The 25404-nt window shown below is 38.2% G+C and overlaps 2 protein-coding genes and 1 long non-coding RNA gene across 3 annotated transcripts; 2 read left to right on the forward strand and 1 right to left on the reverse strand.

Annotated features, from left to right (window-relative positions):
• The first annotated feature begins 12606 nt into the window (after positions 1-12606).
• LOC108943583 (uncharacterized) lies at positions 12607-13619 on the forward strand. Its single transcript, XR_001967517.3, has 2 exons — positions 12607-12765; positions 13305-13619. It is a non-coding gene; the product is annotated as an uncharacterized lncRNA (long non-coding RNA).
• Positions 13620-19305: 5686 nt separating this feature from the next.
• LOC138901085 (uncharacterized) lies at positions 19306-20984 on the reverse strand. The gene is made up of 2 exons (XM_070188817.1): positions 20537-20984; positions 19306-19709 (listed from the first exon to the last, which is right to left on the reverse strand). The coding sequence occupies exons 1-2, from the start codon at positions 20982-20984 to the stop codon at positions 19306-19308; spliced, it is 852 nt and encodes a 283-aa protein (XP_070044918.1).
• A 1805-nt stretch (positions 20985-22789) lies between these two features.
• LOC138901086 (secreted RxLR effector protein 161-like) lies at positions 22790-23443 on the forward strand. The gene has a single exon (XM_070188818.1). The coding sequence runs from the start codon at positions 22790-22792 to the stop codon at positions 23441-23443; it is 654 nt and encodes a 217-aa protein (XP_070044919.1).
• The last annotated feature ends 1961 nt before the right edge of the window (positions 23444-25404 follow it).

Genomic DNA, 25404 nt, shown 5'->3' on the forward strand with positions numbered 1-25404 from the left:
TTCTCACAGTCACTCAGTTCTCCCAGTTACTCAGTCCTCCCAGTCAAGCGGTCCTCACAGTCACTCAATCCTCCCAATCGCTCGGCACTCGCACTCAGTAGGTACCTTCGCTCACTGGGGGTGTGTACAGACTCCGGAGGGGTTCCTTTAACCCAAGCGCTATAACAAACCAATCATGGCATAAATCAGTCAACCATGCGTGCAGACCGATATATATATATATATATATATATATATATATATATATATATATATATATATATATATATATATATATATATATATATATTCAGACTGCGATGCATGCTACATCGCAGTCTGATGCGGCATGCAGCCCGATCCAATAATCATCCTCACATTCAGGCCCTCGGCCTCACTCAGTCATCAATCTCTCCAGTCTCTCAGGCTCACAATGTCATGAAAATCAACCCAAAATGATGATATGATGAATCAATAAATAGCAATAGAGACTGCGAGATGATATGAAATGAATGAACATAACTGAGTATGAAATTTCAATTTAAACAAATAATTCAACAACAATATTACCTCTGTGGGTCTCAATAATACTAGCACATAGCCTCAGCATGATTTTTAATATGATTCTCAGCTCAATTTCTTTAACACATAAAACTACATAGAAAATGCCAAGATTATTTGACTACAAAATTCCACTGAACCAATTACGTCACAATTTCTATAGTGCACGCCCACACCTCTGTCACCTAGCATGTGCGTCAGCTCCAAACAATTCGCATAATAGGTATATTCAGGGTTCATACCCTCAGCTCCAAGATTAGAAGAGTTACTTACCTCAAATCGTGTAATTCTTTACTCCGCCATGCCTTTGCCTCGCAAATTTGCCTCCGAAAGCCTCGTCTCTAGTCAAAATTAATTTGTTTCAGTCAATACAAATTACATGAATTAATTCCATAGAAAAATACTAACTTTCCAACAAAATCATAAAATTACACTCAAAAATCGCCTGTCTCGGAATCCGGAGAAACTCACAAAATCCGACAACTCGTTCAATAACGAGTCCAACCATACTACTTTCACTTAAATCCAACTTCGAATCGATGTTCAAATCCCAAAAATTCATTTTATAAAATTTCTACAATTTTCCCCAAATTTCCATCTCAAACCACTAATTGAATGAGGAGAATAATGATATATTCATGTATATTAACCAAATCCCATTTAGAATCACTTACCCCGATGAATTTCTTGAAAATCCCACAAAACATTGCCATAAACCGAGCTCCCAAAGTCCAAATATGAATAATACTCTAACCCTCGGTTATATAGTACCACGTCTGATCTCCCAATGTGTGGTCCGCACATTTTCAAGTGATGCTGCACATTTTCAAGTTCTGCGGCCGCACCTCACTGTGACAGCTTACCAGGGTTCAGTAACATACCCATAACTTTCCGTACAAAAGCCCAAATGATTTGTGCTATAATTTTCTGGGATCTAGATTCAAAGAGCGACAACTTTCATTTTTGAATCATCTCCAAATTCGTTGTCGATTAAAAGATATAAGCCTCCGAAGTCAGACCATCGAACCTGCAGAACCCCTGAAGTGCGGCCGCACACAAAATTGTGCGGTCCGCACTTTTTTTCTTAAGTGCGGCCGCACTCAAAATTGTGCGGTCCACACTTGTCCTCTGCGGTCTGCAAGTTTTCTCTTTAGTGCGGTCGCACTCAAAATTGTGCGGTCCGCACTTTTTCAAAAGTTCCAGAACAACATTAGAGTGCCGAAATGCCCGGACTCTCTCGAAACTCACCCCGAAACTCACCAACCCACTTGGGATCTCGTTCAAATATACCAACAAGTTCCATAACATAACACGGACCTGCGCGAGGTCTCAAATCATATCAAACAACATAAAAACTTCGAATCGCATCTCAAATCAAAATTTATGAACTTTGAACTTACAAATTCTATATCATGTGCCGAAATACATCAAATCAATCCGGAATGACTTCAAATTTTGCACATAAGTCATAAATGACATAACAGAGCTATGAAAATTTTCAAAACTGGATTCTGATCCCGATATTAAAAAGTCAGCTCCTCGGTCAAACTCCCCGAAAATTCAATTTTTGCTATTTCAAGGCAAATTCTACTACGTACTTCTAAATAATTTTTCGGACGTGCTCTTAAGTCCAAAATGGCCATACGGAGCTATTGGAATCATAAAAAATCCATTCCGGGACCGTTTACACATAAGTCAAAATCCGGTTACTATTTTAACTTAAACTTTAAACATTAGAACTAAATGTTCCAATTCATTCCAAAATCTCACCGGACACGAACCAATTAACCCGGTAAGTCATAAAATAACTGTAGAGCATAAATTGAACAGTAAATGGTGAAACGGGATTGTAATACTCAAAACGACCGACTGGGTTGTTACATTAACTATCCCCCAAATAAAACCCGGATGAAAATACCCTTTTTAGCAGAATTGGGAACATACTCTAAACCTTTTGCACTACCGCACAGCATGCCACACCGCGCTTCGCGCCGCGGAAGTTGGAATGTTTGGAAAATATAAAACATAAAAGTTGTAGCCCTTTTAAATAGCTTTCCAACGATATATTGTGGAGCCCTAATGGATTTATGAGCAGAAGGTTATGTGTATTTTACTGAACAATGCACAGTATGCATACTCGATTCTTCGTTTCGTTCTTAAAGTGCACTATCATCCGTTGATCCCTTAATATGATCTCAACTTAATCCTTGGGCTTTTACTCAGACTTCAAAGCTATAGAATAGCTTGAATTCATTCCATAACATATAAATAACTCGGAATCACTCCTACACGGCATAAAACACACAGTAAGTGTAAAACACTACTAATTAAAGCTTAACATGAGTAAAGTGCAGTAAATTAGAGTGCAATAAACGACTAAAATATGGGATTATAGCCTAACATCATATCGTTGTGCCTAAATCTAGCCAAACCCCTTATAAAGCAAAATCATCATCCAAGACTAAAGCCAAATCCAAGAGCACGAAGCCCAAATCAAAGAAAATTGTCAAACCTTCAAGTGAACCTGCACCCATACCTGCTCTTTCTCCATCGACATATTCCACTGTACCTACACCATCATCCCATATTCCTGCTGCTCTCACCATCCCCACCTCCACTGGGCCTTCACTTCCAAAACCAACCACCCACACATCTCTACCTACTTCGAGAAATACCTCTAAGCCAACTAAGATCAAGGCTACTCCAAGAAAATATGTCAAGAGTGACAAGGTAGTGCCTGATGCTACTGCTAAATTAGACATGGTGGTTACGGAAGTTGTGGTTCAGGGGGCATTATTGCTAGTTATTACAAGTCAGGTAAAACTCCCTCAAAATTAGATGTTCTGGTATCTGCTATAGATGTTACACCCTTAGATATTGTCCCACCCACAAGTGATAAACCATAAGTTGAGGAACCCACTGTAAAAAAAATGTAGTGTCTCTAGAGAAAGGGGTAGATATCACTATTGTTATGCCTATAATTGAGGGGGAATGCAGTAAAGAACCAGCACAAAAGGAGGAATCTAATGGTCTTTCTTTTAGTTGGACGGAGGATGCGGATGATAATATAGGTGAAAAAAAGAAAGGGTAGTGGCCAGTCATGAGGGGCATCCTACTCGGGACATTGCTAATGAAGAATAAAAGAGTGAGAATGAGGAAGATTCTGGTGAAGAAAAGGAGAGTGAGATAGAAGATAGGATAGATGAACAAGTGGATAACTCTACAGAAGAATAAAAGAATAGTGAAGTAGAGGGGTGAGTCTCAGAGTGAAGGTGAGGATCAAGAAAAACAAGTGAGACTGAATGAGAGGATGAAGAAAGTGAGAAAGAGAATGAGAATACGAGTGGGGAATCTGAAGGCTCTTTAACTATTGGGAACACTTTCATAGCCCCTTAAGAAGAAGCAAGTGGAGAGTAAAGGACTAAAGAACCCGGGCCCTTGTTATCTCCTTTCATTAGAGATGAGGAGGTTAGTAGTGATGAAGATAAATTGCCTTTGTCTGAAGTAGGGAAGAAACCCAGGAAGACTCTTGTGAAAGCAACAAAGTTTGACGCCCCTGCAAGGAAAAAAGTGGGTCCTCCTTCCAACACTCCTCACATGAGGAGTAAAAGAAAGGTTGTTGATGAACAAATCATTAAGGAGTCCATAGGTACCAAGAAGCCAAGGAAGCAAGTTTCAGTTGTGGAACCTGTAGTTGAGTTGGATGGAGAAGATGAGCCTGGTTCTACTCTACCAGAAAAGCCATCAACACAAAAGAGAAAGGGTGTCAAAGCTACAAAAATTGCTACCCCATCTGTAGGGGCTAGTAAAGTAAAGAAGATAAAGAGTGTGCCAATTGTGGTTGATAAACTCACTGAATTCAGCAATAGAAAAGTGCTTAATAGGAAGACTTCTGCAAACACTGATGAAAAAGGGATAGCTCAACTGGTTGAAAAAAGTGAGCTACAGGGATGGAAACACATGTTTGTCAAGGCTTTCCCTCCTGTGTGTGTGCCTGCTGTGGTGGAGTTCTATGCAAACTTCCAGTTTGATGGAAAGGTGGTCAGGAGTAAGGTAATGGGGTTCGAGATGGAGTTTGATGCCGCGGAGCTGGGGATTCTTTTGAATATTTCTTCTTTAGGTTTTGATTATTACTTGAAGCAAAAGTTATCAACCATAGACAATGATGCGGACACAGAAAATGTGGTCACAAGGAAGTTCTCTCAAAAGTTTGAACTGGATGCTCCCGAGAAGGTGTACAAGACTGATATGACCCCTTTCCACAAGCTTTTGTTTCACTTTGTCAATTTATGCATTCTGCGGAGGTTTGAGAGAAGGCATGAGGCTACTCTGTTGGATATGGTTGTGATGGAACTGCTTGACACTGGCAGACCTATCAATCTCTCTAGCCTGATGATTCAGCATATGGCAGACACTTCCAAGCCTAAGCATGTTATTCCTTATGGCTTTATGTTGATTGAGTTGTTTGACAAGCTCAATATTGCCTTGTGTGAGCTTAAGTATGGAAATCACAATGATCTCTTGGATGTTGTTATCCTCAAGCAGTGTGGTTGTGAGAAGATCAAGGCTAGAGGACCAACATGTTCTGCTATTCAACTTGGAAGCAGTAGAGTAGCAGAGCTCACTAAGAGGTTGGAGTTGACTGTTGAGGAAAGAAATCATGCAGCTTGGGGAAGAGCTCAAAAGGGATAGGGAAGCTCATACCCAACAGATTGCCACCCTTGTGAAAACATTGAACCCCTCTACCTCTCACCCATGAACATGTTCCTTCCCCAGAGTCCTTAGTTTCTTTTGTTATCCTAGTGATTCTTTAGTTTCTGTCTTTTTATGTTCTAGTCTGAGTATGTTGCAGCAGGTTTAGTTTATTTTGTTCTACTGGTTTAAGACAAGGCCCTGGGCTTATTTTTGGCACTGCTACATGACTTCTCTTATAATGTTTTAATGCTTCGTACTTGGTTACATCATCAGCTTAATCTGTTTGCTTTGATAATTCTTGATCTAGTGTTATAGCATGTATGGATTTGAATCTTGCATTAACTTTACTTAATACATCTAACATCTTTTGTTATTTTTCGATGATGCCAAAAGGGGAAAGATAGAGTTGGGAGTGTTGTATGGGTATGTTTGTCTGTGGTATGATATGCATGTTGATCATGATTTGGTGTGATTACCTGGTTCTAGAATGTACAAAGTTTGTCATCCTATTGATCATGATTTGGTGTGATTACCTAGTTCTAGTATGTACAACGTTTGTTAGCATAAAAAAGGGAGAATTTGTTGAGTATTGAGATTTTGATGATTAGCAAAGTTTGTTCTGATGAAATATTCGAAGAACCAGGTCCTCAACGCAGTTTCTTAACTGCTCTAAGAACCAGCTCCTCCGGGTGAAGGACCAGATTCCCATGGCTGATGATTGTACGTTTGTGCAAGACAGTAACTTTATATCAAAGTTACCTAGGTCCGAGTTTGGTAGAAGAAGGTTGTTTCACATGATAAGGGTTGTTGCCCAAGAAGATACGCATAAATAAGTGAGAGACAAGAGTCCCAAGACTGGTGGAATCCTTGAAACAGTAGGGGTCCTATCGAACGAGAAGCTGACTACGCATAGGACTTCTAGAAGATCTTGGAGTCCAGGCATTTAAATACTATCCATCTGGACTACTAAACCTATCATTTTACGCATCAACTGAAGAACTACATCTTACACACTCTAGTCGAGTACCAGTGTTGTGTTCTTCTTGAGTTAGTCTAGTGAATGTATTTTAGGAAATGAAGTTGTAATCAAAGTGTTACAAACAATTAGTGAGTTGGAGTGAGTATTTGCTTTACAGGTTAGAGTAACTTGTAAATCAATTAATCGTAGGAGTATTGGAGAGTATGGAGTTATAGTCTTGTAATCGATACATTTTGGCTCATTGTTCTAGTGGAGTTGAAGTTGAAAATTCTACGCAATAAGTCGTGGTTTTTGCACCTTTTGAGCCGGGTGATTTTTCACGTAAAATCGTTGTTTTTTACTTTACTGCTTATTTTATTTCACGTCTAAGGAGTACGATAAAGAATCAAATTCTTTAATAATTCATAAGAACACTCAAACTAACACACTATAAGATCATCGTTCTAAAATCTAGAACACATAAAGATGAAATCATAACTCGGCCTCTAATGCTAATAAAATTCTTTCGCGAAATAACCTATGCCTATGACTCTTATTGTTTAGGAATTACTTGAAGTAATAATGAAAATTCTAAAGACATATCTAATAAAATAAGAGTATTATGTTCTTTCTAACGATAATTTTTAAAATAAAATGATCACACAATACAATACATATTACTTGATTGAATTAGTATTATGAGGTCAAGGGACAATTAAATGTGTAAGGTTCATTTAGTAAACACTGACAATGTTGTGTGCATAACTAGTTACTTCAGTAAATCGCTTATAAATTGGATTTACATAAATATGTAGGGTCAATCATCAATCTAGAACGTAGAAGTCAAGATTAAGTGACTAAACGAGGTGATTATTAAATATTAACTACCGATATCGAAAACCATTTAATTGTAAGCAGTCCTGTATTGTATTAAGAAATTAAATAAGGGAGCTGTGTGGTGGCAGTCACGATAATTGGACAACATATTGACAAATTTGTTAGCTTCAATGCTTAATTTCCTTAGTCTTGTCACTTGTGACAAGTACCCTTGCATTTTGGTCAGAAGTTGAAAGCTAATTACGGCGATACGTTGCTAATGTATGGGTACACATTAACTAATGAAAAGGCAATGAAATGCCATACATAATGGGAACATTTCTTATTAAAAGTTTATTTCATGGATATCTAGAAGCCTCTAAAAGGAGACCAACAAATGGCGACCCAAATTTTGAAATTTATAGTTTCTAGATTATTAAATTCCTTAGGTTATCGAAATTTAAATTAATAATTTATGTATATTCAATAAATTTTTAAAAATATATATATGATTTGAACAAAATTTATTGGATTTTGCTGAACCCGTAATTAACATTCTGGATATGCCCTGGAGGCCATTATTTTCCACTCGATTCTCAGTATTCATTTTAAGCCTCTTACTAATCGGACTTGCATAGCGTAAGGCTCACTAAAGGAAAAAATATTTTGTACCAGAATTTTTCTTTTTCAATACAAACCCGGTATCTTTAATTAAGAAAGGAAAAATTCCAAAACACCATAAACAATTCTAAAAACACTGAACATGGATCTCGCATTGGAAAATTTGTTATGCTGAATTTTGTGTGCACTTTATGTTCATATAAATTTAAAACTACTATATGTGTTTTACATTTTTTTTTAAAAGAGTTCTCATGATAAATTCTATTTTCTCATCTTATAGTTCATTATGTACGAGAAAATTGAATAGTTTGTTAAAATATTCTAAAGAAGAAAAAGAATTGTGTCTTCTTATTAATGTCATAATATATCTATTCTTATCTATACGTAGATTTCTCAATCTTCCCAACCATGAACAGGAGCCACAAGCTCAAGTTGGTGGCATATCAAAAGCTAATGTATAAGAATAACAAACTGGCCAACTTTTTGCTAGTTCACAAATTTCTTGCTAAAATTGCAGGTTGAAGTAAATTGATTTGGTCCACAATTAATTGGAAAAAACAAAAGAGAAATCTATAGTAGGTAATGAGATTTATGTTTTGACCATGCATTACATCAAATTCTTCCAAAATATTGGGAGCCATGAATTTCTCATGGCTTGTTTTCGATGTAGTAGCGTACCATGTGAAGGAACTCCAAGAATCTTTTTTACTTTGAACTAATTGACCAAAATATCTTAATATTCTTTTATTCTCGCCCGATATTTATTACTTTTTATGAGGCCCCAATTAATGCAGATTCGTGCCGCGTAAAGTTCATTAAAGGAAGAAATGTCCTATATATAAAAAAAAATCATTCATAGAGCTCACTGAGATCTCTAGTTAAGAGCGAGCTAGGAATCTTATCCAGTTCATCACAATCTTTGGCGGTTTTTAAAGCATCTCAATATGATTGCTTGTTAGGTTCTTAGTCGGTCCTCATAATTTTTTTTATGGTTCTTGTGATTACTTTTAAAATGTTGCGCAATGATTCTTTCTTAATTATACAGCTAAAATATTTGGTAGAAGATTCTTTCCAAGGAAAATCTTGATTTGCTGCAATATGAGTTCCAAGGTTCGTGGCTTGCTATGCACGTACACACTAGTTGAATTACACATAATTGATAACTAACTTTTAAGTAAACTATCATTTTTCTCATACGAATACATCAAATAGGTTTTAAATATTTTTAAACAGACAAACCGATACGATAGATAGATAAATTTTAAGGAGGTTAAAAAGAAGAATCGACGTAACAGTCTCTATAACGAGAAGGAAATGAAAACACTAGTTGCGTAGAAGTTAGAACACCTTTTGTGTCAAAGTTGTAAGAATATTATGAGTAAAACCAAGATCAAGATATATGAGGACGCGAAAATACTTGAGGTTCAATGATATATAATTGAGTACTTATTTGAGTTAATACTGCAAATTGATCAAAGATTAAGTCCGTCTATTAGTATTAGATAGTTATTACACACAACCGAAGTTATAAAATAATTCTGACGGTGTATTTATATAATAAGGGTTAAAAAGGGGGACTAACTGTAATTAATAATTTGTTAGGTTTATTATAGGTCTCATAGATTTGAGAAATACATCTCACATTTATAATTGGCTTCATATTTATGAACTATGATCAAACCCGAGATATTTAAAATGTAAATAATTTTTTTTTAATGTAACCTCATTTTTCTTCCTAAAGTAGGAGCTGAAAGTTCTTACGCTCCCTCAAAATATGAATTTTATCGTACTATTTTTCCTGTTTCGAACTACTTAGGATTTAGAATTAGAACCTAAAAGAACGTCGCAATTGCAAAGTCTACAAATAAATATTAATCGAAGTTACGTAATCTCTGGTGGAACTAGCTAGGAATATGCAATTATCAATTTCCAAATGCATCTTCAAATTGTATTGAATTTGACTCTTCTTTGAAATAAATTTCCATCTCTAACTATGTGCCATTAAAGAAAAAGCTTCATTTGTTGACCCGACTTAGTCAACTCTCACGACTATACTTGTCACTTCTTCCTCCCCAAAAATCTTCTTCACTATTCCTTTTTTAATATTGGATATTTCTTCTGTTTAATAAAAGAAAATATAATATTGTTAAGGAAAAATATTAACAAGAGATAACAAATCTTAGCGTTTTCGATGAGAAAAAACTTACTCACGCTCGTTATTTACACCAACATAATAGATATATAATATAAATTTTATATAACTAATAGTATTTGATGCAAATATGAGTGTGAACAAATTTTTCTAGCTCAATGTAGGTCTTTCTCGTCACAAGAAGAGGATTGTGAAATTTGACGATTATATCTTAGTTTAATAAAAACGTGGATCTTCAAGTACCTTTATAATACAAAATCATTGATAGAGAACAAGAACAAAATGGAGGCATTTATATTGTAAACATGTGGGATTGGGGGATGTATCGTTTGGATCCCGTTAATTATTGGAAATAATATATATGTAGAGATGGGGCTTTTAGCTATTACAACAACTAATTTTATATGGAAAAGTAGTTTATTAGCGACTAGTTAATTATCTAATAGATCTTTTCGTTCTAAGAAGAAATCAATTATAAATACTAATACAATTTGAAAGTTGTCCACTAAGTTTCTCGTTTGCTTTTTAAAAGGAAAGCAATAAAAAAAGAAAAATGAAAATGAAAATCAATGTAGAAGACAGGGCTTTTCTAATTGAATTAATTATTGGAAACAAAAAACAAATTATTTAAGCCAAAGTTGAAAAGAGCTTTCGGAAAACATTTCTCATACTAAACATTGCATTCGTGTTTTAATTCCATAAACATACATAGTATCACGACTCAGAATTGGGGCGGTGATGCCGCCTAACATTTCACTTGTTAGGCAAATCAACGTTAGAGTAATTCACTACAGGAAAATGGCTTATTAGCGACACCTTTTAGCGACAGAGTTAAAATACCGTCCCTAAACGCACACATATTGCGTCGAGATTTTCTTGTGGTCCCTAATCCTCATATTTTATTTCTAAACTAACGAAGGGTGCAAAACCCGATCACCGAAAGAATAAAGATCCGGTCCCTATATTTTGCGCCAATATAAAAAATTTCTACTATTAATTAAACCTCCCCCATGTCCCTTCAAACATCCGATAAAAAATTAGACTCACAAACCGGCGATGACAAGAGTTGTCTTTATGAACATGCATGTCTCTATCTTTCTTTCTCTTGTTTCTAGGTTTAAAACCAAAAACATTCTTTCTTACTGAATAATGATTGTTGAGTATGACGATCTTCGGTGCCGATTGTACTGACCACTGATGGTTGATAGGGTTTCATTCAAAGCTGGGGCGTGGTGGGCAAGGAGGATGAAGAATAGAAATATCTCCCCGTAGTTGTTATGTTCGTGAGAGAAAAACTATAGGGAACAAAAGTGTTTCTCTTTTGAAATTTCATTTTGAATGCAAGTGTGTGAACATTAATTTGTATTCTAAGGATTATGAGGAAAAAAATATTAAATGTTGATTAAATTTGCTTTTATATAGTAAAAAAGATGTCAGTTTTTATTAATCCAGAGGTAAAAGGAACTAAAAAATAAAAGATCTTTAACCAAAATTATCTAATATCTTTTGATGTTTCTAAAGCAATAAACTAGTTCATGTGTTACGCCAAGATTTCCCAAATTTTTCTCTTTTTTATTTTTTTTATTTTTATATATCGGTCCAAATTTTCCTTTAAACTGTAAAATGTGAGACAACTTTGCAGAGGAAGTAAGAAAAACCAAAATCACTACATATGAACGACCACATTGATATAAAGAAGCGCATTAGTGTTGTAAGAACTTGTTTAGAGGACTAAGGCAATATGGGATTAGGTTGTGACCGTGGCCTTTGCTATAAGGTAAATTGGTTCAATTCCTTGTCAAAAAAGGAGAATTAGTAAAATTTTGTTGACCCATTAGGTGTTTTAATTCATTTATTCATTCTAGATATTCATGTTTTTTATTTTTAGATTTGTATAGGCAGTGTGGTGAGGATAATGCTGATTGGATGGGGTAATTCTAATGTTGTATTTAAAACAGTTAAATCTGATAGCTTATCTATACTATTCACTTCTTAAAAGTTGAACCACAGCTAAGCAAGTAAAGGGCTTTAACTACCTATGATGGGTAATCTTGAGATGTTTACTTGGTTCAGCGTTAAATTAGTATGAATGTACACATTTGAAGATTCCTGTATTTCATTAATGTATGTTTTCTTTAACCAATGTAGTTAGCTTAGCAGATCCTATAGCTAGAGCTTCCTAAAAAATCAACAAAAACAAGAAATTTAGAAAACCTAAATAGTTGATGACTTTGGTCTTTTGATATTTCTATATATGTTCTTAAAATTAAATTAGTTGATATTTTCCAAAAGGTAACTAAGATTGACTATTTATCTCATTCTCTATTTTCCTCCAATAATATGACTATTAATTTGTGTGTATATTAAAGTGCATAATCAGTAACTAAAAAAAATTAGGTCCCTATAATGGATAAGGCAGTCTTTTGGCCTATAGTAAAAATCTTTGATAATTCATAGTATCTTAAGTATTTTACTAACCCTAAATCTCAATCTCAGGCAAATTGAGGGGACAAGTTAAGACTGTTAGTTAGATAATTAGATTCTCATTTTATGTTTGAAGTATCATATAGATTCTCTTCTCCGAGGTTCAGTAATTTTTCGATGTAATATGTATAACCAAAAACCTTTATTATCTTCCGATACTTGTTTACCTTGGGCATTGAAAATGGATCTGTGGAGAAGTCCTTATATTCGAGAAACATAATTTTTCTCACTGTGAGTCGTACATAATCACTCATGATGGTTTCATCTTCACTGATTTTACTCTTTACTTTCTATGTTGAGTTGCTAAATTCTAAACTCTTAAAGTACATTGAAGCTACATACCTTGTGTAAAGAAGATAGAAATAAGGTAGTTTGTCCTAAACATCTTTTCTGCAAGCTCAAGCTTATTAAGATGTTGCAGGTGTATCATGTGAGAGTTTCAATATTGAGGTGAATGCGAAGTATTTCGTCTTTGAACCTAGAGACAAGGGATAGATATGTAAGCTTCGACTCATTTGTTCTTTTTCAAATATTTTATGTTCCCAGATTCTAATGTTGCTCTATTAGCACCAAAATCCTTCAATCCAGTGAGAGTTCAATAACATTTAGACTGTTGTGATTTTCATGATTTCGTTGATCTTTTTCAAATAAATGGTTCTTAAGGAACATCTTCTGTTGGAGTTCTTAGGTTAAGAATGATGTTAGAAATATACAACAATTATTTTATTTGAATAGAAACATATGTGGAGAATGATTGGTGGTCTTTTGAGAAAGGCAATAACATTGATGATTTCAGTTTCATCCTTTCAGATTATGTAATGTCCTTTATCTTGAGCTATCATTTATGCAAATATTTTCTTTTCATGCTTATATGAATTACTGAACTACTATAACTCACTGGTACCTTATTTCATTTGAGTATTGTGGAGTATTTCATCCAAATGGAGAATTACTGAAAATGTTTTATGTATAGTAAAATTTTTCATTTGGATTTATTTTCTGGTTGTATAGGCTAATATGTGTTGTTAATATGTGCAGGCACAAGATAAATGTCCAAATATATCCAAACAACAAGGTGTTGAACACAAAACACGAAAGTTTATCACCCTAATGGATACATAAAAAATATCGACAATAGTAATTTACTTCGTCATACAAAGTCCACATCAAGATGCTACACCAGGAGGAATTTTGAAATGTATTAGACAAACTTGTATAGCGAGGATATTTTGATAGTTGTGGTATGTAAAGTGTGAATTCTAAGAAATATATAGGAGGTAAGGTATATGTCCCCCTCCTTGTATTTGACATGTAATTGAAATTTCCATCAAGGTCTTAGTGATTTAACCTTGATGAGTATATATATAAAAGCTTAGTTTTATTGATAATTATGTTGTATTAAGCTGATTATCATTGTTGCAAATTGTATAATATTTTGGGGATAAATTGGATATGAGAGGCTTAGCAATTAGGGTTTTGGTTCTTAAACACTTTATAGGACCAGTACAAACTGGTCGCTAAAAATATATAAGCACCAAACGTGTCTTTGACTAAGACCAGAAATGTGGTAGTGCTTTTAGGACCAGAAGTGTACCGATTGTAAAAACTCTTTGAGGACCAGCTACTCAACTCGTCCTTATTGACTTTTAGCGGCGGAGCCTATAGCGCCGGCGGCCACCATAATTTACTGGTCACTATTTAACCTTTAGAGACCAGAATTGGACTATTAGGGACCAGTTTTCTCGTCCCTAAAGACCCATTTTTCCTGTAGTGATTCTTTTGCCCATTTTAAATACTTCAAAAAATTTAACCAATTAGAGAGAAATAAAACTACAATAAAGTACGAAGTAGGATAATGACCCAATTATCTAAGTACAACCCGGATCTGGAGTTACAAGTACACGAGCTTCTAACGGTTCTACAAATAGAGTCTGATATAAGTACAACTGTCTAATGAACAGTAAATAAGAAAAGAGGAAGGGTACTTCGAGGTCAGCGGATGCCAGCAGATCTACCTCGAGTTTCCAAATAAGCTAATCTGAGCTGATGCACCTCACGGACAATTGGGACCAGTACCAAAATCTGCAGAAGAAGTGTAGAGTATAGTATGAGTATAACCGACCCAATGTACTCCGTAAGTGTCGAGCCTAACCTCGACGAGGTAATGACGAGACTATGACAGGACACCCACGTGATTAAACCTGTGCAAACGAAAATATACATACAACAAAACAACAATAAAGATTAAACATGTACTATTGGGAGGGGGCATGCGAAGGGGAACATGATACGATAGCTATAACATAAATAACAACATAAAACCCTAAACTAAATCACCAACCAATGGAAACGAATAACATAATGAATAGTGACTGCACGACATCACCTATCGTGCTTTTATTCTCAACCTCACCACGGAACAACACTAATGGCACGGCATCAACCTTCATGCTTTTACTCTCAATCTCTCCATAACATGATAAATACGGCACGACATCACCCTTCGTGATTTTACTCTCAATTTCATCATGAAACGATAAATACGGCACAACATCACCCTTCGTTCTTTAACTTTCTTCCTCACTATGTATTAATCAATGAATAAATCAATAATCGTCACGGCATCATCCTTCGTGCATTAACACTCTCCCTTACCATGTAGCAATGAATATATAACATTTGGGGAGATAGAATAAGCAAGAATAAACCTTACTTCAACAACGGTTCCATAATACCAAACCTCAACTTCCAAAAACAATACTCAATTATCACAAATAATTCATAAATGCGGAAAGAACGATCAATTAAGTAATAAACTAGCCTAAGCATGGATACCACAATCAAAGAAGGATGTAAATTACAAGAAACAAGTCCCACCCGCGTGATTTAACCCAACAACACGCATAAGTACTCGTCACCTCACATATACGTTGTACCCAAACATCTAAACATGTAGCAAATAGGCAAACAGGTCCTAATCCCTCAAGTTAAGGTTAACCACGATACTTACCTCGCTCCAAAATCGACTCAAAGCTCAATCAAAGCTTTACCTTTCGAACAAGCCTCCAAACCAACCAAATCTAGCAATTTATTAACCAAACGATTCAAAATAAGCCTGAGAAACTACCCACGAATGAAAAAAGGCTCATTATTGAAAAAGTCAACAAAAGTCAACTCTCGGGCCTACTTGGTCCAAACCCAAAATTCAGACCAAAAGATGATTATCCATTCACCCCTAAGCCCGTTTATGTAATTTATTTTGGAATCTGACCTCAATTTGAGGTCTAAATTCCAATTTTACAAAAATCCCTAATTCAACCCAAATCCCCAATTTCAACCATGAAAATCCTAGATTTAAGGTTGAAATCTTATGAAATGTAATAGGTAACTGAAAGAAAGTAGGTTAGAGTGACTTACCAATGAATTGGGTAATAAGAGTTCCTGGAAAAATCGCCTCTAAAGTTTTTAGGGTTGAAAATTTGAAAGAATGACAAAAATCCTGTCTATCTCAGCTTTTGATCATGCGCAGATGTCGCAATTATGACCTAGGGTTCGCAAATGCCAACCCCGCGAATGCAAAAAAGACTTCGCAAATGCGAGTCCTTCACACCTCTGCTACCTTCGCAAATGCGAACAATATGTTCGCAAATGCGAACCTGAGAAGATCGCAATTGCGACCCAAATCTCGCAACTGCGAGAAGCCAGCCCCCAGCCCCTGCTCGTAAAAGCGAAGTCTCCTTCGCAAATGTGAGGCTCGCATTTGCGAGCCAGACCTCGCATTTGCGAAGTCTGCAATCCATCACCAGTACACACATGCACCAGCTATTTTCTAAGTCCAAAACCACTCCGACGCCAATCCGAAACTCACCCAAACCCTTGGGACTGCAAACCGAATATCCACACAAGTCCAAAAATATCATACGAACTCGCTCGCGCGATCGAAACACCAAAATAATACCTAGAACTACTAATCGGACACCAAATCAAATGAAATTTTCAATAAAACTTAAAAAAATTTATTTTTAATAACCGAACGTCTGAATCACGTAAATTCAACTCCGTTTTATACCAAATTTTGCAGATAAGTCATAACTATAGTAATGAACCTATACTAAGCTCCGAAATCAGAATCTGGACCCTGTAGCAATAAAGTCAAACTTTGATTAAATCTTTAAATTCTTTAAACCTTTAAACTTCAAATTTTCGGGCATACGCCCAAGTCCCAAATTACGATACTGACCCACCGGGACCTTTCAAAACATAGATCCGGGTTCATTTGCTCAAAATGTTGGCCGAAGTTAGCTAAAATTGATTTTTAAGGCATGAATTCATATTTTAATCAGTATTTCACATAAAATCCTTCCGGAAAAAAGACACAGACCGCGTATGCAAATCGAGAAAGGCAAAAAGGAGCTATTTGTGGTTTCGAAACACATAATTAAGGCTTAAAACTATAGATGACCTATCTGGGCATCACATTCTCCGCCTCTAAAATAACTGTTCGTCCTCGAACGAACATAGAAAAGTATCTGGACTTGTGAAAAGGTATGGATATCTACTCCGCATGTCCTACTCGGACTCCCAGGTGGATGCCTGGATCGGATGACCTCTCCACTGCACTCGAACTGAAGGATAACTCTTTGACCTCAAGTGTCAAACCTGCCGGGCTAGAATACCCACCAACTCCTCCTCATAAGTCAAACCCTTGTCCAATTGGACTGAGCTGAAATTTAACGCATGGGACAGATCACCGTAATACTTCCAGAGCATGGACACATGGAACACCGGATGGACTGCTAATAAAATAGGTGGTAATGCAAGCCTGTAAGCCACCTCACCTACTCTCTCAGGAATCTCAAAGGATCCGATATACCTAGGGCTCAACTTGCCCTTCTTTCCGAACCTCATTACACCCTTCATGGGTGATACCCGAAGTAACACTCTCTCTCCGACCATGAATGCAACATCACGAACTCTACGGTCGGCATAACTCTTCTGCCTGGACTGAGCTGTGCGAAATCGATCCTGAATAATCTTGACCTTATCCAAGACATCCTGTACTAAGTCTGTGCCCAACAACCGAGCCTCTCCCGGCTCAAACCAGCCAACTGGCAACCGGCACCGCCTACCATATAATGCCTCATAGGGAGCCATCTGAATGCTTGACCGGTAGCTGTTGTTGTAGGCGAACTCTGCAAGGGGCAAGAACCGATCCCAAGAACCCCCAAAATCCATAACACAAGTGCGAAATGCGAGGTGAACTGCGTACCTCGATTAGAAATGATAGACACAGGCACACCGTGAAGGCGGGCAATCTTGCGAATGTAAATCTCAGCCAACCGCTATAAAGAATAGGTAATTGCCATAAGAATTAAATGCGCTGACTTGGTCAACCTGTACACAATGACCCACACCGTGTCGAACATCCTCTGAGTCTGTGGGAGTCCAATAATAAAATCCATAGTGATACGCTCCCACTTCCACTCAAGAATCTCTAACTTCTGAAGCAAACCACCAGGCCTCTGATGCTCATACTTTACTTGCTGGCAATTTAGACACCGTGATACATATGCAACTATATCCTTCTTCATCCTTCTCCTCTAATAATGCTGCCGAAAGTCCTGATACATCTTGGCGGCACCAGGATGAATAAAATACTGGGAACTGTGGGCCTCAAGAATCATCTCACGAAGTCCATCTACATTGGGCGCACAAATACGACCCTGCATCCTCAAAACCCCATCATCTCCAACTATAACCTACTTGGCACCACCTTGCCGCATTGTGTCCCTGAGGACAAGAAAATGAGGTTCATTATATTGCCGCTCTCTATTGCGCTCATACAAGGAAGTCCGAGCGACTGGGTTCTGAAATATCTAACCTCACGAACTGATTGGCCAAAGCCTGAACATCTGATGCAAACGGTTTCTCACCAACTGGAATATATGCAAGGCTGCCCATACTCACTGTCTTTCTACTCAAGGCATCGGCCACCACATTGGCCTTCCCGGGGTGATACAAAATGGTAATATCATAATCTTTCAACAGCTCCAACCACCTCATCTGCCTCAAGTTGAGATTCTTTTTCTTGAACAAATATTGTAGACTCCAACACGCCGTAAAGATAGTGCCTCCAAATCTTCAGTGCATGAACAACAGCTGCCAACTCTAAGTCATGAATAAGGTAATTCTTCTTATAAACCTTTAACTGCCGCGACGCATATGCAATCACCCTGCCATCCTGTATCAATACTATACCGAGCCCAATACGAAATGCATCACAATACACCGTGTAAGATCTTGAACATGTAGGCAACACCAACACTAGCGCCGTAGTCAAAGCAGTCTTGAGCTTCTGAAAGCTCAACTCACATATGTATGACCATCTGAATGGGGCACCTTTCTGGGTCGATCTGGCCAATGGGCCTACTATAGATGAAAACCCCTCCACGAACCGGTGGTAATAACTCGCCAAACCGAGGAAACTCCGGATCTCCATAGCTGAAGTGGCTCTAGGCCAGTTCTGAACTACCTCAATCTTCTTAGGATCCACTTGTATGCCCTCTGTCGATACAACGTGCCCCAAGAAAGTGACTGAGTCCAAACAAAACTCGCACTTTGATAACTTGGCATATAACTGCTATCTCTCAGACTATGAAGTGCAATCCGAAGATGCTGCTCGTGCTCCTCTCGACTGCGGGAGTAGATCAAGATATCATCAATAAATACAATCACAAAGAAATCCAAGTAGGGCTTGAACACCCGGTTCATAAAATCCATAAATCACTAGAAACTCATAATGCCCATACCGAGTCCGAAAAACTGTCTTAGGGACATCGGATGCCCTAATCTTCAATTGATGGTAGCCAGACCTCAAATCAATCTTCGAAAATACCTTGGCACCCTAAAGCTGATCAAATAAGTCATCAATTCTCGGCAGTGGATACTTGTTTTTGATGGTGACTTTGTTCAGCTGCCGATAATCTATGCACATCCTCATCGATCCATCATTCTTATTCACGAATAATATAAAGGCACCTCAGGGCGAGACACTAGGTTTAGTGAAGACTTTATCAAGTAAATCTTGCAACTGCTCCTTCAATTCCATCAACTCTAGCGGGGTCATACGGTATGGCGAAATAGAAATAGGTTGAGTGCCCGGAGCCAAATCAATACGGAAGTCAATATCTTTGTCGGGTGGCGTCTTCGGCAGATCCATAGGAAACACCTCTGGAAACTCAAGAACAACTGGTACTGAATCCATGGAAGGAACCTCCGCACTAGAATCATGGACATAAGCCAAATAAGCTAGACACCCCTTCTCGACCATACATCGAGCATTCACATAAGAGATAACCCTATTGATAGACTGGCCAGAAGTCCCCCTCCACTCTAATCGAGGCAACCCCGACAAGGCTAAGGTCACCGTATTGGCGTGACAATCTATTATAGCATGATAAGGTGACAGTCAGTCCATACCCAAGATAATATTAAAATCTACCATATCAGGAAGTATGAGATCTACGCTAGTCTCAAGACTCCCAATGGTAACCACACACGAATGATATACACGATCTACAACAATAGAATCTCTCACATGTGTGGACACATACACATGAGAACTCAAGGAATCACGAGGCATAACCATATATGAAGCAAAATAAGATGACATATAGGAATAAGTAGAGTCCAGATCAAATAGAACTGAAGCATCTCTATGGCAAACTAGAACGATACATGTGATGACAGCGTCATATGACTCAGTCTCAGGCCTCGCTGGAAAAGCATAAAATCGGGGCGGGACCCTACCACTTTGAACTACATCCCTGGGACAGGCCCTAGCTTGCTGGCCCCCACCTCTAACTGTCTGACCTCTACCTCTAGCGGCCTGACGTTAACCTCTGGCTTCCTGACCCCTATCTCTAGCTGGCTGAGCGGGAAGTGAAGCAAACAGTGTCAGAACCATGGCACGAGAATCCTGTTGTTGTGAGCTACTCGGTGCCCGAGAGACAAATCTAGCAATGTGCCTCGGGTCACCACAAATATAATAGGACATCGGCTGGTGTGACTATCGACCCCAAAGCTAACCCTGTCGACCTGAATAACCCCTTGAAAACTCTAGAGCAAAGGTGCACTAATAGGAACTGGTGGTGCACTATAGGCTAGCTAATCGAGATGATATATATGAGGGCCACGACCACCTGAAGCACTGTGAGATGCCTGGAGCGCTGAGTGAAATGGCCTGGGGAGATGACCTCTACCAAAAGTACCCCTTCCTCTAGACGAGGCACCACTGAACCCACCGAAATGACGAGGCCTCTTATCAGACCCATGTCCTCTCTCCTGTGCAAGAACCATCTCGATCCGCCTAGCAATATTAGCAGTCGTCTGAAAGGAAATCTCACCCCCAGTCTCCTTGGCCATCTGTATCCTGATTGGGTGAGTGAGTCCATAAATAAATCTCTTCGCCCTCTCCCTCTCAATATGAAGCAAGAGAAGAGCATTACGTGCTAGATCCATAAAACGGTTCTCGTACTGAGTAACAGTCATACTGCCCTGCTGGAGACTCTCAAACTGCCTATGGTAACCCTCTCTCAGTGTGATAGGGAGGAACTTCTCTAGAAATAATTGAGAGAACTGATCCCAAGTAAGAGCGGGTGACCCAGCTAGTCTGGTCGACATATAATCCTTCCACCACCTCTTGATGGAACTCGTCATCTAAAATACTACAAAATCAAACCCACTGGTCTCAACTATACCCATGTTCCGCAGCACCTCATGGTAGCGGTCAAGATAATCATGTGGGTCCTAAGAAGGTGCACCATTGAAGTGAACTGGAATGATCTTTATAAACTTGTCCAATCTCAATAAGCCCTCAGAAGACATAGAGAGCCTATCACTGGCCTGTGCCGCAAAAACCAGCTGAACTACCCCAGCTAGCGGGGCTGCTGGAGTCTGATACTAGGGAGCTATCTGCTCCGGAGTGTGAGTAGCGTGACTCTATGCTCCTCCCTATCATGAAAGATGGTTGGTGCCACAGGAAATGTACCTGCATGGGCCACACTCTCCATAAGGCCCACCAAACAGACTAGAGCGTACTGAAGTATTGGAGTGGCTATGAACCCCTCCAGGACCTAAGCTGGTCCAACAGGTACAGTCTGAGTTGGCATATCTTCATCAAAAGCCACCTGATGCTCCATTGCTGGTGCTGGTGCTGGTGCTCGAGCTCTAGGTTGAACTCTACATTTGCCTCAGCCTCTGGCGCGGCCTCGGCCTTGACCTATGGCCCTCGCAAGAGCTGCCAGTGGGGGCTCCGGTTGCCGTCCAGCTGAAGATGCAGTACATGTTCTTGCCATCTGCGAGAGAACAAGAATAGAATAGTTCAATAAAATCGCACGACAGATAAGAATATAAGTGAAATTATTCCTAAACTCCATAGCCTCTTGAATATAAGTACAGACGTCTCCGTACTGATCCTCCAGACTCTACTAAGCATGCTCGTGACTCGTGAGACCTAGGCAACCTAGTGCTCTGATACCAATTTATCACGACCCAAAATTTAACTTAGGGACCGTGATGGAGCCTAACATTTCACTCGCTAGGCAAGCCAACGTTAGAGTAATTCTTTTGTCCATTTTAAAAACATCGAACAATTTAACCAATTAGACAGAAATAAAACTATAATAAAGTATGAAGTAGCATAATGACCCAATTATGCAAGTACAACCCGGATCTGGAGTCACAAGTACACGAGCTTCTAGAGGTTCTACAAATAGGGTCTGAAATAAGTACAACTTTCTCAAATGAAATGAACAGTAAATAATGAATGAGGAGGGGGACTTCAAGGTTTGCGGACGCTAGCAGATCTACCTCGAGTCTGCAAATAAGCTAATCCGAACTGATGCACCTCAAGGATAGCTGGGACCAGTACCAAAATCTACAAAAGACGTACAGAGTGTAGTATGAGTACAACCGACCCAATACACTCTGTAAGTGTCGAGTCTAACGTCGATGAGGTAGTGACGAGGCTATGACAGGACACCCATGTGATTAAACCTGTGCAAATGAAAATATACATACAACATAACAACAATAAAGATTAAACATGTACTATTATGAGGGGACATGCGAAGGGGAACATGATATGATAGCTATAACAAATATAACATAAAACTCTCAAGTAAATCACCAACCAATGGAAATGGATAACATAATGAATAAAGACTTCACGGCATCACCCATCGTGCTTTTACTCTCAATATCACCATGGAACAACAATAATAGCACAACATCACCCTTCGTGCTTTTACTCTCAATCTCTCCATAACATGATAAATACGGCACGGCATCTCCCTTCGTGCTTTTACTCTCAATTTCATCATGAAACGATAGATACTCGTAAGTGTACTATATAATAACAAAATATCACCACCACACTGGACTCATCAAATGCATAAGTGTACAATATAATAACCAAATATCACATTTATAATTAACTTCATATTTATGAACTATATAGAGGAATGATTAGATCATTGTTGTATCTCATAGCAAGCAGGTCTGATATTGTATTCAGTGTGGGACTGTGTGCAAGATTTCAGGCAAATCCTAAAGAGTCTCATCTAAAGGTTGTCAAGAGAATACTTAGATATCTAAAAGGGACTCCCGATCTATGCTTGTGGTATCCTAGAGGGTATAACTTTGATCTAATTTGTTATGCTGATGTTGACTATGCAGGTTTTCATGTTGACAGAAAAAGCACTTCGGGAACAACACATTTCCTAGGTTCTTGTGTCGTGTCTTGGGAAACAAAGAAGCAAAACCCAGTGGCTTTATCCAGAGCTGAGGCTGAATATGTGGCAGTAACATCTTGTTGTGCTCAACTACTATGGATAAAACAACAACTAAGGGACTATGATAATTTTGTTGATTGTGTTCTTATTTTCTGTGACAACACTAGTGCCATAAACGTTGTTAAAAATATATGTCAGCACAAGAAAACCAAGCACATTGATACTAGACACCACTTTCTCAAAGACAATATTGAAAAAGGGAACATCTCAATTAACTTCTATAAAACTGAAGACCAAATTGCAGATATCTTTACTAAAGCTCTGAGTAAGGACCACTTTGAAAGGAATAGACTAGAACTAGGTCTAATCAATACTTCCAACTAGTTGCACCCCAATAATTGGCTAGAAAAGGTATAATTAGATGTAGATAGTCAAGTACAATATATTGGATTCAGTCTCGTGCTTGTATAAATCACACACATTTTCCTAGAAACATATAGCTGATAACTATGTTGTATGATACTAACCTATAGTGTTGAAGCTTTATTGCAGAAATAAGTAAAGAGTTACTAAGGAATTGGTTCTTTGACTCAGGTACGTGCCATCTTGTCTTAATTTACTAGGACTTAATATCCTAAGTTACTACTATGCTCAGACTTTCTAATCATGTTAGCTTCACTTCCAGTTGTCATCTAGTCAAAGTTAAAGTTAAAGCACTCATGGATTAGAGTTTAATTACTCCTGAAATCCTAATAGTTAACGTAACCATTATAAGAGTCCTGTTATAACTCAAATCTGGTCACTCTCTCTTCCAGTCAAATCAGGAGTAACGCCTTTAAAAATCCTTTGTGACCAGTTTCTCAGACATTACTGTTTCTCCCAAACCCTAAGCAAGAATCAAGAAATAGTTCTCTCTTTTCCTTCGTCGATTTTCCTATCTTATCGCCATGTCTAAACCTAGCCAAACCCCTTATAAAGCTAAAGCATCATCCAAGACTGAAGCCAAATCCAAGAACATGAAGCCCAAATCAAAGAAATTTGTCAAACCTTCAAGTGAACATGCACCCACACCTGCTCCTTCTCTATCGTTATCTTCCATTGTACCCACACCATCATCCCCTATTCATGTTGCTCTCACAATCCCCATCTCCACTGGGCCTTCATTTCCAAAACCAACCACCCATACATCTTTACCTACTTCAAAAAATACCTCTAAGTCAATCAAGATCAAGGTTACTCCAAGAAAATTAGTCAAGAGTGACAAGGCAGTACCTGATGTTGCTGCTAAAGTAGACAGCGTGGTTAAGGAAGTTGTGGTTCAGGGGGCATCAGTGCTAGTTATTACATGTCAGGTAAAACTCCCTCCCTCAAAATTATACGTTCTGGTATCTGTTATAGATGTTACACCCTTAGATATTGTCCCACCCAGAAGTGATAAACTATAAGTTGAAGAACCCACTATAAAATAAATGTAGTATCTCTAGAGAAAGGGGAAGATACAACTATTGTTATGTCTATGATTGAGAGGGAAGGTAGTAAAGAACCAACACAAAAGGAGGCATCTGATGGTCTTTCTTTCAGATAGATGGAGGATAAGGATGATAATAATAAAGGTGAAAAACAAGAAGGGGTAGTGGCCATTAATGAAGGGAATCCTACTCAGGACATTGCTAATAAAGATAAAAAGAGTAAGAATGAGGGAGATTTTGGTGAAGAGAAGGAGAGTGAGACAGAAGTTAGGATAGATGAACAAGTGGATAACTCTGTAGAAGAAGAAAAGAACAGTAAAGAAGAGGGTGATTCTGAGAGTGAAGGTAAGGATCAAGAAAGGCAGGTGAGAGTAAGGGATAAGATAAAGAAAGTGAGGAAGAGAATGAGAATACGAATGGGGAATCTAAAGGATCTATGACTATTGGAAACACTATCCTAGCCCCTTCAGAAAAAACAAGTGGAGAGAAAAGGACTGAAGAACATGGGCGCTTGTTAACTCCTTTCACTAGAGATGGGGAGGTCAGTAGTGATGAAGATAACTTGACCTTGTCTGAAGTAGGGAAGAAACCCAGGAAGTCTCCTGTGAAAGCAACAAAGTCTGACGTCCTTGCAAGGAAAGAAGTGGCTCCTCATGCCAAGACTCCTCTCACATGGAGTAAAAGAAAGGTTGTTGATGAACAAATCATTAAGGAGTCCAGAGGTGCATAGAAACCATGGAAGCAAGTTTCAGTTGTGGAACCTGTAGTTGAGTTGGATGGAGAAGATGAGTCTGGTTCTATTCTGGCAGAAAAGTCATCAACAAAAATGAGAAAGGTTGTCAAAGCATCAAAAACTGCTACCCCATCTGCAGGGGC

This window comes from Nicotiana tomentosiformis, chromosome 11, assembly GCF_000390325.3.
Source record: "Nicotiana tomentosiformis chromosome 11, ASM39032v3, whole genome shotgun sequence".
Lineage (NCBI taxonomy): Eukaryota > Viridiplantae > Streptophyta > Magnoliopsida > Solanales > Solanaceae > Nicotiana > Nicotiana tomentosiformis.